Source organism: Gallinula chloropus (assembly GCF_964237585.1).
Source record: "Gallinula chloropus genome assembly, chromosome: 5".
NCBI classification, from domain to species: domain Eukaryota; kingdom Metazoa; phylum Chordata; class Aves; order Gruiformes; family Rallidae; genus Gallinula; species Gallinula chloropus.
Window position 1 is genome coordinate 29522500 of NC_140090.1, and position 13057 is coordinate 29535556.

General features: G+C 45.6%; 1 protein-coding gene across 1 annotated transcript in view; it reads right to left on the reverse strand.

Moving 5' to 3' along the window:
* Nucleotides 1–5766: 5766 nt before the first annotated feature.
* The window catches only part of SATB2 (SATB homeobox 2), a gene marked incomplete at its 3' end in the record, with an annotated part of 126641 nt that continues 119350 nt past the window's right edge, over nucleotides 5767–13057 (reverse strand). Inside the window, exon 11 of the mRNA XM_084264786.1 lies at nucleotides 5767–6222. Within this exon, the coding sequence (XP_084120912.1) occupies nucleotides 5767–6222 (456 nt within the window). The remainder of the gene's footprint in view (nucleotides 6223–13057) is intronic.

Below are 13057 nucleotides of genomic sequence, written 5' to 3' on the forward strand. Positions count from 1 at the left end.
CAATAACATGTCCAGGTGGGTTTGAATGTCTCCAGAGAAGGAGACTCCACAGCCTCTCTGGGCAGCCTGTCCCAGGGCTCCAGCACCCTCACAGTGAAAAGGTTTCTTCTTATGTTCACATGGAATCTCCTGCGCTCCCTCTACCCCTTCTCCTGTCCTCAGACATCACTGAGAAGAGTCTGGCTCTGTCCCTTTTACATATTTATGGACATTGATGAGGTCAGATGAAAAGCTACAGTTATTTAGCATAAATGCAGAATGAAACTATGCAACCTAAATAGTGACAGGCAGTGTCTGTGAATATTGAAGGTTTACAAGCAGAAAACAGTCTTTTCATTAAAAAGCTTCTCTTTCTGTCAGTACCCAGGTGCACTCTCAAGAGGAGTACAAGGAGGAACTCTGTCACTAGCCAAGGCGGATTTTGCCTTGAAATAGCAACAACCAGCCTCAGCTGAACACTAAGGCCTGTGTTTAGCAAACTTCAACTGATCAGAACAGCTACTTGTGAGGGTAAAAACATCCTTCAGTACCTGGGACTTTCACCCAGAAGAGAAAAGCCTGACAGAAAACAAGCCCACGAAGAGAAAGGCAGACTAATTCCCATTCAAATATGGTACGGATTTAGCAGGGAGAGAAACCACCATTCAAAGAAACTGAGGGGAACAGTAGATTTTCCAGCTCCTGAGGTCTTCAAATCAAGACCAGACCTCTTCTTCAGAGGAACAGGCTATAGCTCCTGAAACACTAACACAGGATGGAGGGGGTGACTCTTGCCTTGGTGTGCCTGGCACGTGTGTAGGTCCCCAGCAGAGCCCAGCAGCTTGGTGGCAGGGCAGCCTTTTGCAGAGCCAGGGCAGCTGGGGAACAGCAGCTGCAGCTCAGAAGGTGAGCCCCACCTTGCCGCCCACCACCTTTATTCCCCCGGCTCATCGAGCCACACCCACCAGTCCAGCAAGGCCAGCATTTGACCATCAGGAAGCAAAAATTTTGGAAGGAGGAGAGAGCCTGCAGAAACCTGTGCTCGAAAGGCTGCTGCCTCTCCATCACCTGTATCGTCTTTTCGACTGAGGTGGGGCCGACTCACCCGCGGCACGCTCCGCTCTGCGGTTGGCAGCTCCCTGCCGCCTGCACCGCGGCCAAGGAGGGAGCACACAGGTTCCCTGCCATGGCGGTGAGACGGGGCTTTCGTGTTCCTGAACTGCCTGCGTGCAAGCAAAAAGATGGGGATCTTGGCAGGAGCACCAGATGTCTGTCTGTCTGCCTTTGCTTACATGAACTTTTCCAAAGGTTTCTAGGGTGGCCTGGGATTTGCTGTTCCCTGTTGGCTTTGTCGCACTGCCTGCGCCCCAAGTCTCAGGCTGCCAGCATCTCTCCCCTGGATGACTTGGCTCGTGTTATGTTGTGTTAAAACTGGTATGTTTTTTTAATGGCTATAAATAAGTTAAAAGTATATCTTTAATTAATCACTGCGCTTTAGATTGTAAGTAGAGGGTTTTTTGTGTTTATGATTTTAAGATGCCGTTTGCTCGCTGTCAAACGTATCTAGCTTTTATCCCTGCATGTTTTACCAGGTTCAGGATAGAAACAAAGTTTCATCAATGAAGGATTCTAATCCACTTAGTGTGGAGCAAATGATTGGTTACTAAGTGGGAAGAGATCAAGTGGATACTTTTATCTAAGCAGCAGTGAACTTCAGGCAATAGACAGTATGTTCATAATCTTAAAACTGTTTAAAACTAATCTTAAAATGTTTGTTTTTCACTCACACAGGTTTGAAATTGGAAATACATATGTCTGGATGACTAAAACATGAACAACAAATAGGAGAAGCAGCATGTAAAGTATAGAGAAGTAGAAGCATTAATAGAAATATTTCTGCTATAGCAGCTATTAAATGATTTTTTTTACGGTTTGGAAGAAGAACCCATATGTTTATAGGATTTTTCCCCCCAATTAAAATATATATATATGTGTGTGTGTGTGTTGAGTGCGTCTTCCTCTAAATATTATTTAGCCACACACTCACAGAGTGCATGTATAAAATTGTCAGTGAGTGAAACGAGAGCTGCTTCTCCTTTTGTTTCCAGTCCCGTCACTGGCTGGCAGAAAGGGACATGGAATCCAACACCATCAGCACCTTCACAGCCTCTGCCCGTGGCGCGGACACAGGTCTGCAGGCCAGTTCATGCCCTGGGCCACCTCCCACGCCCACAAGCCCAGCAGGAGCCTGGCCTGGCCTGGCTTGGCATGTCTGCCCAGTGCATCGGCACTGTGGCGGCGGTCCGGAGAGAAACAGCTTGCCAGTGCCAGGCTCCAGCTGTTACAGCCCTTTCCTGATACAAACAGGAAACTCAAGTGACAGGTGGCTGGGTACCCAAAAATGTGGTTATTCCACCCCACCCTTTTATTTTTCTTCTCAAGGGAGCACATAAGGATTTTACATAGGTCGTGAATAACCCACGAAAAGAAGGACTATTGCCCTGAACTACCAAAAAAAAAGTTGTTTCAAAAATTGCTCTACCTCAGTTCCTAGACAACTGCAGTCTGATGTGGTGTATATGATCTGTCTGCTAGGATTGGATCCAGCACTCGCCACTTTGTTAGCTTAAGAATTTTGAGCAATTTTTTCCATTTATCTGTATTCTCCCCAAAATCATTTCACACATTTCTCAGATACATCAATCCTTCCGGCATTCCTCTAGACACTCAGTAGGATGCCCTGCTATAAATATAATAAAGCCTTTTATTATGTCCATTAACCATGGACATGTGTGCTCCAAAAGTTTCCTGACACGCAGTCATTTGTGGCTTTTTAATTATAAACAGAAAAGATCTACCAGCAGAGAAAGACAGCAGAGTGGAAGCGGATCCTTGTGTGTCTGTGTGTGTGTGTGTTTTCAGTATGTTCTTGGGCGGGCCGATGGCTCCTCCTCCCAATCCCGACAGAGACTCTCCTGTGCACACATAACGAGCCAGTAACAGGATGGGTCTGGGGTGATACAGGTTTGTCAGCTACGCCCGCCCCTCGTTCCGCCGACTTCGTTCCTCTTGAACTCAGCAGAAAAGAAAAAAGGCCCAGTAAATTACTTGACAAATTAAGTCATATTTATTGAATGCGTTTTATTTCAACAACCAAAAAATTCTAACAGCCTAACAATGCACATAAGTTAAAAATTAATTATCACTTAGTGATAACAAAGATAAAGTTGATTTACATGGAAAAAAGAACATTTACAATATGTTAATCCTTATTCACATTGTTGATACCGCAATAAAACACAATTTGTTTTTTTTATTTTTTATTTCACAAAAAAGGCGGAAAATTGTGCTTTGTTAAGAGGCACTACAAGAAAAGTTTCTTTCTCCAAATAGATATTATATGATGGATATTGAATAAATAGACATATATGCATTGTAATTCGCAAAGTTCTGGCAAGACCACAGGCTAAAATGCCCACAGATTCACTTAGAACCACTGCAAAATCGGCAGTGAAATTAAAAATAAAAAGGCAAGACTCAGCTTTGAAAAAATACCTAATAAATTTTTTGGTTGAAGTGTAAAAGATACCAAATGTTGATGCCATCAGATGAAGAACCTTACGGATATTGGCAAAATTCAGTTTCTTTTCAAATGTATGGAGTGATTTCAGCTACAGGATAAGAAGACAGTTTCGAAAGAGTAGCTCTCGGAGAAACATAAAGCAGCAACCATCGAAATTCTGATTAAAGCTGCAGTGTACTACAGAAATAAAGGATGAGGAGCAAAAGGGGCATTAAGTAAGCAACCCACCATCATGTTGCAAAGGTATATGAAATTTATGCGGAGATACTCTTACATTTCAAACATTAGTTTTGAAAAAATCCCTTAAAAATTCCAGAGGTTACTGAGCAGCTAGAATTAGCTTGTATTGCAACGTCTTCTCCCTGTATATTGTCTGTTCTGAGTAAATATCTACACTTAGAGGTTTGTTTTTCGTTTTTAACTCCTACCTTTTATACCTTTCAAATATATAAATAGTATTAACAGTTATATTACATTGCCTGGTGTAGTAAACAGAAAGTAACTTTCAAAGTGATATTGCATGAAGTCTTTGTCAAGGTTATGTGAAAAGCCTGTGTGAAAAAGGAAGAAAAAACCCAGGAGCCTTGTCGGTACGGTTCTGATTGCGGTTTGAACCGGTGTCTGAAATCAATCCAGCTGCAAAGGCGAGTTCTTGTCTCAGAAATCACTGCACGGAAGTGGAAACTGAATGCTACTTGGTTCGACATGATGCCTCGGGACGGGTGGATGCTATAGTAGATTGCAGCTTTAGTGCTCGTGCCACTGAAGAGTCGGTCAGCATTAGCTCTGCTTTACGTAACGCGGCTGCTAGCCAGGTCGCTGCGAAGCCCTTCGACGAGGAGGTGGATGGGTGCGAAAGGCCTCATGTGCCCGCAGCCCCCCGCGGCAGGGAGGCTGGGAAGTGCCCACCTTCTGGTGCCGTGCGCTGGGGCTGGGCTACAGCCTGGGGGACCCACGGCTGAAAACACTTCATTTCGCTGGGACAACACGCGTGAGACACGGGAAGCCCAGCAACAACAGAAACAGGGGGCGGGGGGAGCTGGCCAGAAGGGCGAAGGGCAGTCAGGAACACAAACCCTCGGTCTGCCAGCAATTTACCTGCACAGGGCTGGGGGGATTGTGGCGTTTGGTGTCCCGACGTCACTTTACACTTCTGTGTGTGTGTGTTTCACCTCAGTATAAACAAAAAGCAACAAGAAGGAAGCTTATAAATGTTAAGATCTGAAACAGAGAACAGGTAAATAAAATCCACAGTAAAATGTGGTTCATAGTATGAATTCCATACATCAAATCTCAACACGTTATCTTCTCTTTCTATAAAGACCTCGTTAACGGACAAGTCTTCTATGCGCTGCATTTGCGGTTTAGTCATTCTGAATCCCATGAAAATTCATCTGTTCACTACGGAAAGAACTGTCTGGAGAGTGGAACATGCTGTATCCTTTTAAGTGTGCATTGTGTTTAAAGTACTTTAACTTACTAGTTCTCTTTTTAAGGTGCCCTGATTTGTTTTTCCATTTTCTCTATTTTTTCCCCTCTTTTCTTTTTTTGGCAGTGTTGATTTACGTCTTTAAATACATACCTCAAAAATTACCCATCAAGTTGCCAGATAGGAAGCCATATAATAATAATAATAATAAAAAAAAAATCAGGGATAAACATAGAAAATAAATAGGAATTCAAAAATAGTCACCACACCCTGAGAGCAGGCTGCAGTTTATCAAAAAGCCAAAGCAACTCATTGTGAAGTGGTTTTAATACATAAACAAGTCTCATCTTTAAAGAACTCATTTCACAGTCTATACTTTCAGGTTGTAAAGTTCCGTCCCATGCAATTTTAATATATATATATTTTATGTAAATATATATATATACACACAAAGTTGTAAATTTTCCTTCATTGATTTCATAGGACTTTTTCTTCCCATTTACTTGCTAGATGTCCCTTTCATAAGTGCAAGATTAATGAAGGCATAATCCTATGTGATTACAATGACTACTTCAGTCAAACGTAGGAAGTGTAACACTCGAGTGTCTGTGGCAAGGCGATGTCTGATGGGGCAATGCTGAACTCAGTCGGTTTGCACATGGATCATGCGCAACGGAAACGAACGAACGAACAAAAAGGTAAAAAGAGGAAAAATTAAAAACAAACCCAGAAAATCCTTGGATCAATGTATTGCTTTCTGCGCTCCTCTCTCACATTATCTCTGGTCGATGTCGGCTGGAGCCGCCTTGCTTTTGTCAGGGTTCTCTTCCTCAGGCTCCACTTTGTACATTTCCTCAGAGCCCTCCTCGCTGTCGTTCTCCTCCGACTCTGTCAGCAGCTCCTCATCCTTGTACTCTGCCACGTCAACCACCGTTCCCAAATGCTCTTTTAGCTTCCCGTGGTGCTTTACGTGGTAACGTTGGTTCTGGAAGAATTTGATGATGGTGTGTTTGGGAAGATCCAGCTGAGCAGAGAGGGTGTGGATGGCCTCCTGATCAGGGTAGAGACCCACGTCGTGGATAAAGCTTTGAAGGATACCTAGAGCTTCCAAGGAGATCTTGGTGCGGGATCTTGGCTTTTTGGCACAACTGTCCTCAGCAGGTGGAGGAGGAGCCTCTTCTCTTGGTGGGGAATTCTCCTTTGCAGGCTGAGACTGCTGTCTGTGCAGCACCTATGGGATCAAACAGACACAGACTTCATGTAGGTGCTACCCCCTCCGTGCCTGAGGTAAGGACACTCATACACATCTTTTACACAGGGTCTACTGTGGCCTGGTGAAGAAACGTACTAGTTAATATTCCTCTCCCACTGCCTTTCTTACCTGTAAGACAGCTGCACCAGTAGCTACAGACCAAAAGGAGCAAGTGATATAAAAGACAAGTGACCAAAAAAAAATAGAAACCCACAAAATAAATAGTAAATACAAAACGCAGGTAATAAAAAGAAATTAAAACCAGCCAAAATAAAGTTAGGTCAAAAGGCAATGCAGGCTTGTGGTCGTGATGGGACTGGCCAGTTGCCCCATCTTGGACAAGTCATTCTCCCGCTCTGCTCTTCTCCCCTCTCCTGTTTCCTGTCTGTTTAGGCTAGAAGCTCTCAGCGTTTCTACAAGATGCCAAGCACCACAAAGGCCTAATCACACGTGGGATTGCCAGGTGCTACTGTATCAGGAATAAAAAATTCGGCATTAAAATCCATCACAGCTGCTTGATGAAACAGTATTAACAATGAAAGTCTAGGCATTTGTTAAGATTTCCCTTCTATGAAGAGCAACATCGTGGTCCAGTTGCTTCGCAGAGCTGGTGTGAAGAGATCTCCCCGTATGACATCTGTGCTAATTTCAGCAGTTGAGGAGTTCCGAGTTCAAATAACTGTGTCGCTCCGTTCCGAGAGCGCCTCTGGGCAAACCTCTGAGCGGGTGGGTTTCAGTCCTGGAACAGACCTGCCCCAGCAGCATCACCTTTTTGGCCAGTTTAAAGAAAGCGGATGTAGCTCCTCATCTTCCTAGCAGCCGCTCCAAATGACTAAGAAAGGGCCTCGTGCTGTGAATTGTAAGAAACAGGAGCTCCAGATGCTTTCTTTAAAGCCAGATCTATACAAGGGAAATTACCGGCAAAATCCCCCAGCAGGACTGAGGGCTGCCTTTGCCCAGAGGTTTCTTCAGATGCAGAGAAATAATTATTAGAACTCAGTGCCGCAGAGCTCACAAAATCAATATGGATAAATATTTCCTTCCACAAGTTAGGGCGAATTCTGGCTCTTTACCCAAAGAAGAAAACTGCTGCAAACTGTAACATCCAGAAAATCAACCCTACATTAAAGCTCTCTGAAGGGGGGGAGGGTAAATAATGGAAATGAGCTGAGAACTTGCCCTGAATTTTACATGCACATGGAGCCCCCAGTAAAACGCCGCACTAGGCAAGTTATTACTGTGAGAGGGAAGTCCGCTGTGGAATATCAGCCTGTTATGCAAATAAATAAAAAGGCTCTGTGCCGAAGAGCCCTTTATTCATTTCCTTCATAAAACGCTGTTGTCATAGTAATTTACAACATCAGCGATCTCCAGTCACAGTTTCTGAAAAGCGCATCAAAGTCCCCAGCCACAGCCCGCTGCAGACACGTGGCCGAGGAGCCGAACCTGGAGGAGCTGCTGTGGAAATGATGGGACCTGCAGCCTGGCCAAGGCACCGCCCTGCTTCTGCTGCATCTGATGGCAGCAGGAGGCCCTTGGCCGGCCAAGCGGGGCTGCGTCTCCAGCTCTGCCCAGCACCAGCCAGTGGCAGGACTCAGTGCCACATCCCCAGCAGTGGATGTGCCTGCAAGGCCACACAGGTGCAGACATGCAACTGTGTAAGTCTCTGCCACCGCCACTGCAGAGCGATGCTCAGAAAGTACCCAAACTGGGAGGCAGCTCCACGCTGTCAGCTCAAAGCAGGTGTCACCTCGGTGACAGGCAGGGCTTGCCACGCTCCTGGCAAGAGCTGCTGGTGGGCACAAGCACTGCAAATGTTTTTGGTGCCAACCGATTCATTTTACTCCCAAGCACGTAAATACTCAGGGTGTCACAGACGAGGACCTAACCGCAGGGGTGTGGGGAAGGAGAAGCTCAAATGGAAATGACAGATATTCTGGTTTATGTTTTACTACATCTCGTGTAATGAAAGAGCATAATGTTCCAATGAACAGAATCACTCAGCTGCTCCTGGAGGATTTTTTTGTCCACGGACTGTTTTCAAGAACCAACGTTTCCAAACAACAGGGGTTACAGACGAGGTCAGACCTGTACCTCCGTAGGCAGGGAGCACTGCAAGCAGCAGAGCCGGATCGCTGACACCAGTCACGGACCCAGCCCCACCGATGTGTCACACAGCTCCTACCGACGTTATCTCCTCCTCCCTGGACAATGGAACGCCCAGAGCAGCCAAAAAGGGAAGGATTTAACACCTCAAACTGCCAGCAAATTTACAGACATATATGTCATATGAAAAGCCTCAAGTATCATTGCTAATCAGGAGCTGAATTCAAGTAGCAGCTAACAGAGATAGAAACACATCCAGGAAGAGTGTGAATTACTTGTTCATTCTTGCTGGTTGGAAGCCGGCTGGTTTTTCCTCTTTCAGTTGACAAATAGCATGAGAAATGATCCAGCCTGAAAAATGTTACAAGACTTCCAATCAAATATAATGATGAAAAAAATCCAACAATACAGGATCAGCAGCAGTAAAATGTTTAATTTGAAGGAGATGAAGAGATGCCTACAGCATCTATAAAGCAATCAACCAAAGAGAGGGCTGAGAGCGGGAGGGAAAGAATAATGTTACTTAACCCTTCCTTTTCTGGAGTGACCTCTCCATCCTCTCCAAATGAGAAAACCCATAACTCGGGGGTTATCAGTACAAAATATTAGAAAAGTTTGTATTTTATTTCACTTCCTGCTTTCCTTAATAGGACAAAACCCTAAAGCTACTCGTAACAGATAAATCTCATTATTTCACTAACTTCTGGGGGCTTGCTCTGGATTTCCAGTGGCACTAACAAAGGATTTCAGTGACACAACATTACCCATGTATAAAGAGATGGAAAAATGTGCAGAATTTCCTCCAGGTTTAGGCTGTGACTGGTTCTGTATATCTTTCCAATAATATGGGCTATTTAATACAAACCCTCTTTCCTTCAGGAGACAGAGCAGCTGCTCAGACACAGGATACACCAAGAAATCAAAATTACTTTGAACGACACTTGTGAAACACATGGGTCATTTGGGCATCTGCTTACTTTACATCTGGCTCTGCACGGCCCAGCCTCACAAAGGGAACAACCCATTTCTGGCATGGAATCACAGACCAGTTTGGGTTGGAAGGGACCTCAAAGATCATTTAGTTCCCTCCCCTGGCCCAGGCTGCCCAAAGCCCCATCCAACCTGGCCTTGGACCCTGCCAGGGAGGGGGCAGCCACAGCTTCTCTGGGCAACCTGAGAATCAGTTCCAGATTTTCTGATTTTGGGGTCATTATTGTGCTCTCAAATCTGCAGGTAAAATTTTCAGCAACTTCACGATCTGCTGTGCAGGCTCTGCCCTAACACTTTGGGTTTTGGGTCAGTGCTGCTCTGCTTCCGTACTGCAAATAAGGAAGCCCCACTGACTAAATACAGGCTGCAGTGCATTGCCCAGTGCAGATAAACTGCCCCAGATGATGGTCTGGCCTACCACAAAACACCAGGTGTGTGGTGGGCTTCAGAGAGGAAGGATCAAACTGGTGGCCATGCGCAGCTTTCCTTTTCCCAGGAAAGCTGCCTCTGGGCTCGGAAGGGTGCACATCCCAGTGTCCTCCTTCCCCACTCCTCTCACCTTCCTTTATGTCCTTCCCCACCCCTCCCTGGCCACAGGTGGGACAGCCACCTCCTCTTCCCCCACAGCCACCCACCATCTGGAGCTGACTTCCCCTCCCTCCCCCCTTCCTCAGTGACTCCCCATCTCCTTTCAAATCAAATGTGAAGGTATAGATTTCCTTCCATGCCCACAGGACTTATTTTTTCCACCCCCTTCAAGAGATTTCATTCTTTAACTCTAGAGGCATGGCTGCCTCCTCAGGGTTTGGGAACAGTGTCGGTACGGACGATGCTGCGTTATGAAGGTTCATTCAGGTAGACTTTAACTTCACAGACAAACCCATTTCTTCCAACAAATTAACCAGCCCTGATGGAAAACTTGCAAGAAAACAAGTATGATGGAGGCTGACTTTAAAAGATAAAGTGACTGGTCTTAAATCGCGCTGTACTAAAATATGATTTGAAGGCCACAATGAAAACCAGCTGGAAGCCATGTGTAAAATATAATAGTACATGCCTACGGGGAAGGAAGTGAGATATTGACTGATTAAGTTTAGGAGAGTATATAATGTAGTGTATCATTACGGGACTGATCAGGATTACTTGTAATAAGCTAAGGGTTTGTGGTCTTTCTAAAATCCAAAGCCAAGAGTTATTGGGGTGAAGAGATCGCTGTACTGTTTTACAAGTATCTGCTCCCCACATCTCGGGATGCTCCCGCAGGAGTAACCTGACTTTTGTCAGGCTGGGACAGCCGTGTTCCCACAGAAAAGAGAGGTGAGCGAACCCAAACTGAGCGATGAATGTCACGTAATTGCAGTCTGTGTCTGCACTGTGTTTAATTTTGGCTGGATTCACTATCCCACTGATGTTTGTTTCCATTTCCACCCACTTTCTAGCTAGAACTCGACACACGAGAACAGTGAGTCGCTAAGGGGGCCGAGCAGGACGCTTGAGCGGGGTACACACACACACACTCGGGCACCAACTGCAGCGCGACACTGGCTGACAACACACTCGGTGAGACGCCACCTTTTGTAACCTGAACAGCTGCTGCAGCGGATTAGGAACAAGAACTGCATTTCTGTGTGAAAACCCCGAGCTCTTTTGTTTCATAGCATGATCCCTTTGCAGACAGGATCAGTCAGGTGAGATCCTTTCCGATCACCTTTGCTGAGATGATGAGCTGCCCCTTACATTCTCACAAGACACAACTGTGCATTTGCCTTGCTGAACAGCCCGAGCACCCACAGGTACCTCCGTGGTGTGTGCTGGGCAGGGCCAATTGCCACACACAACTTTCCTTTTCCCAAGAAAGCGGCAGCCACAAGCTCCTTGTGGGCTTGGGCTTTGATTCCCAAGTAGCTGCCACTTTCTTGGGAACCCAAGCCCACAAGGAGCAAAGCTGAATGGACTGGTCTTTGCTCCTCCACTGTGGGAAGGGGTCTCACTTTTTAGCTTTCCCTCACATTTACATTGCTTTAATAGCCAGCCACGACACTACATCACACCAAGGCCTTTCACGCCAAAGAGAGCAGCACGTTTTCAGCCTGATGAGGAGCCTGAAATAAAAGCCAGAGAGAGCCAGACACCCAGACTTTACAAAACATAGGTTCAGTACCTGTGCTTGGTCCACCTAACACCGCTCATCTATTAATCACACCCCTTGCAAGTCAGCAGGATTTGCCACCGGTTTGACTCACTTCAAAAATGGATTCACTACGTACCTCGTGTGAGCAAGCCCTTTGGAATAGCTCCTATGCCACAGCCAGCTGGAGTCAGAGAGAGGGCAGAACAAGCCAAAACATGCTGTTCAGCTGCATTTTTATGGAGACCTGCAGCTGCAATTTGCGACACCTCACCTCTGGAAGCCAGAGCTCCCAGGCAGTGCCCACCTATTGTGTTAAGAGACAACCTCCATCACCTTGCAAAGAAATCTTACACCTAGAAGCAGGCGGTACTCTCTGTTCTGCTTAAGCACGTTTTACGGGATAATCCACAGGAGATTATCCATCCAAACCACCAACCTTACCCTCGCTACTCCCAGACTCTCGCAGCTTACCGCTGTATAGAGAAATGTGCAAGGAGAGAAAGGAGCAAGCTGCTGCCATCCACAGGCTTCCACCCCGACAGCCTCCCAGTCCAGGGCTCGCAGGGGTAAGAGCATTAATTAGATGCAATGGGTGTGCCAAGACACTTTACGGGTTGTCGAGGAATGTCTGTACAAGAAACTGTAGCAGAAGTTACAATTTGCACCTGTGCTCATTTCTTCCCTCTTAAACCCCTGGCTGTTAGACGACCCTTTTTCTTTTTTCCCCTTGCAAAAACATATTCTTGCAGGAAAAGGCTGCAGCTCTGGTCGCAGCTCCAAAGGAACTATTTTCTTTGGGCTCATTCTCACAGTGGAGATTTCACACCTTCACACCATAAAGCTGTGTTAAAGACTGTGGTTTCGTTTCCTTGCTTTTCTTGGATTATACAGTATCCTAAGGTCAGAAATCAGGAAAATCCGAAACTGTTATTAAAAAAGAAAAAGTATCTATGAAGTGATGACAAATTGCAGACTACAGGTGTTAGATTACATTTTGACTCCAGGCAGGTTTAATATACTTGAGTTTCCTTTTACAATTGCCCTTAGCAGGTACTGTTATCGGTAAGGGATTTAAAAAAAATATATGGTACTCAATAAAAGAAGACCGTGTCAAAAGAAATCAATAGGAGCGTGCAAAATGGTAGGGAGTCTGACATGGATAAATATGTTCACTTTCATCTAACTTCAGTCTGAGCTTCTTTTAATTTTGTAGCTCAAATGCTAGCCGCAGATCCTGCGCATTTTCCAATGCAGCTCAGTAATTGTTTCACAAGAGTAAACACCGTTATTAGAGGTAATTGCCATACATGTTTGTGATACAATGTACATCGTCTCATGCAAGCCAGACCAATCAGCCAACCAGAGCCAGTGGCTACAACAACTTGCAACCCAGCAGCCCTGGGTCCTACTCGGTGGCAAGGACAAAGCATCACACGGTAAGCAAATCCCCAAACACTCAGGCCTTTCCTCTCATCCTTCATCTGCTCCTCACCACCGCTGGAGCTAGAATATTGGATCACAGGAATGCCAAGCCCTACATCGTTCAGCTCTGAGGTGCAAGTCACTCTGAGCCACGCAGAAGGGGGG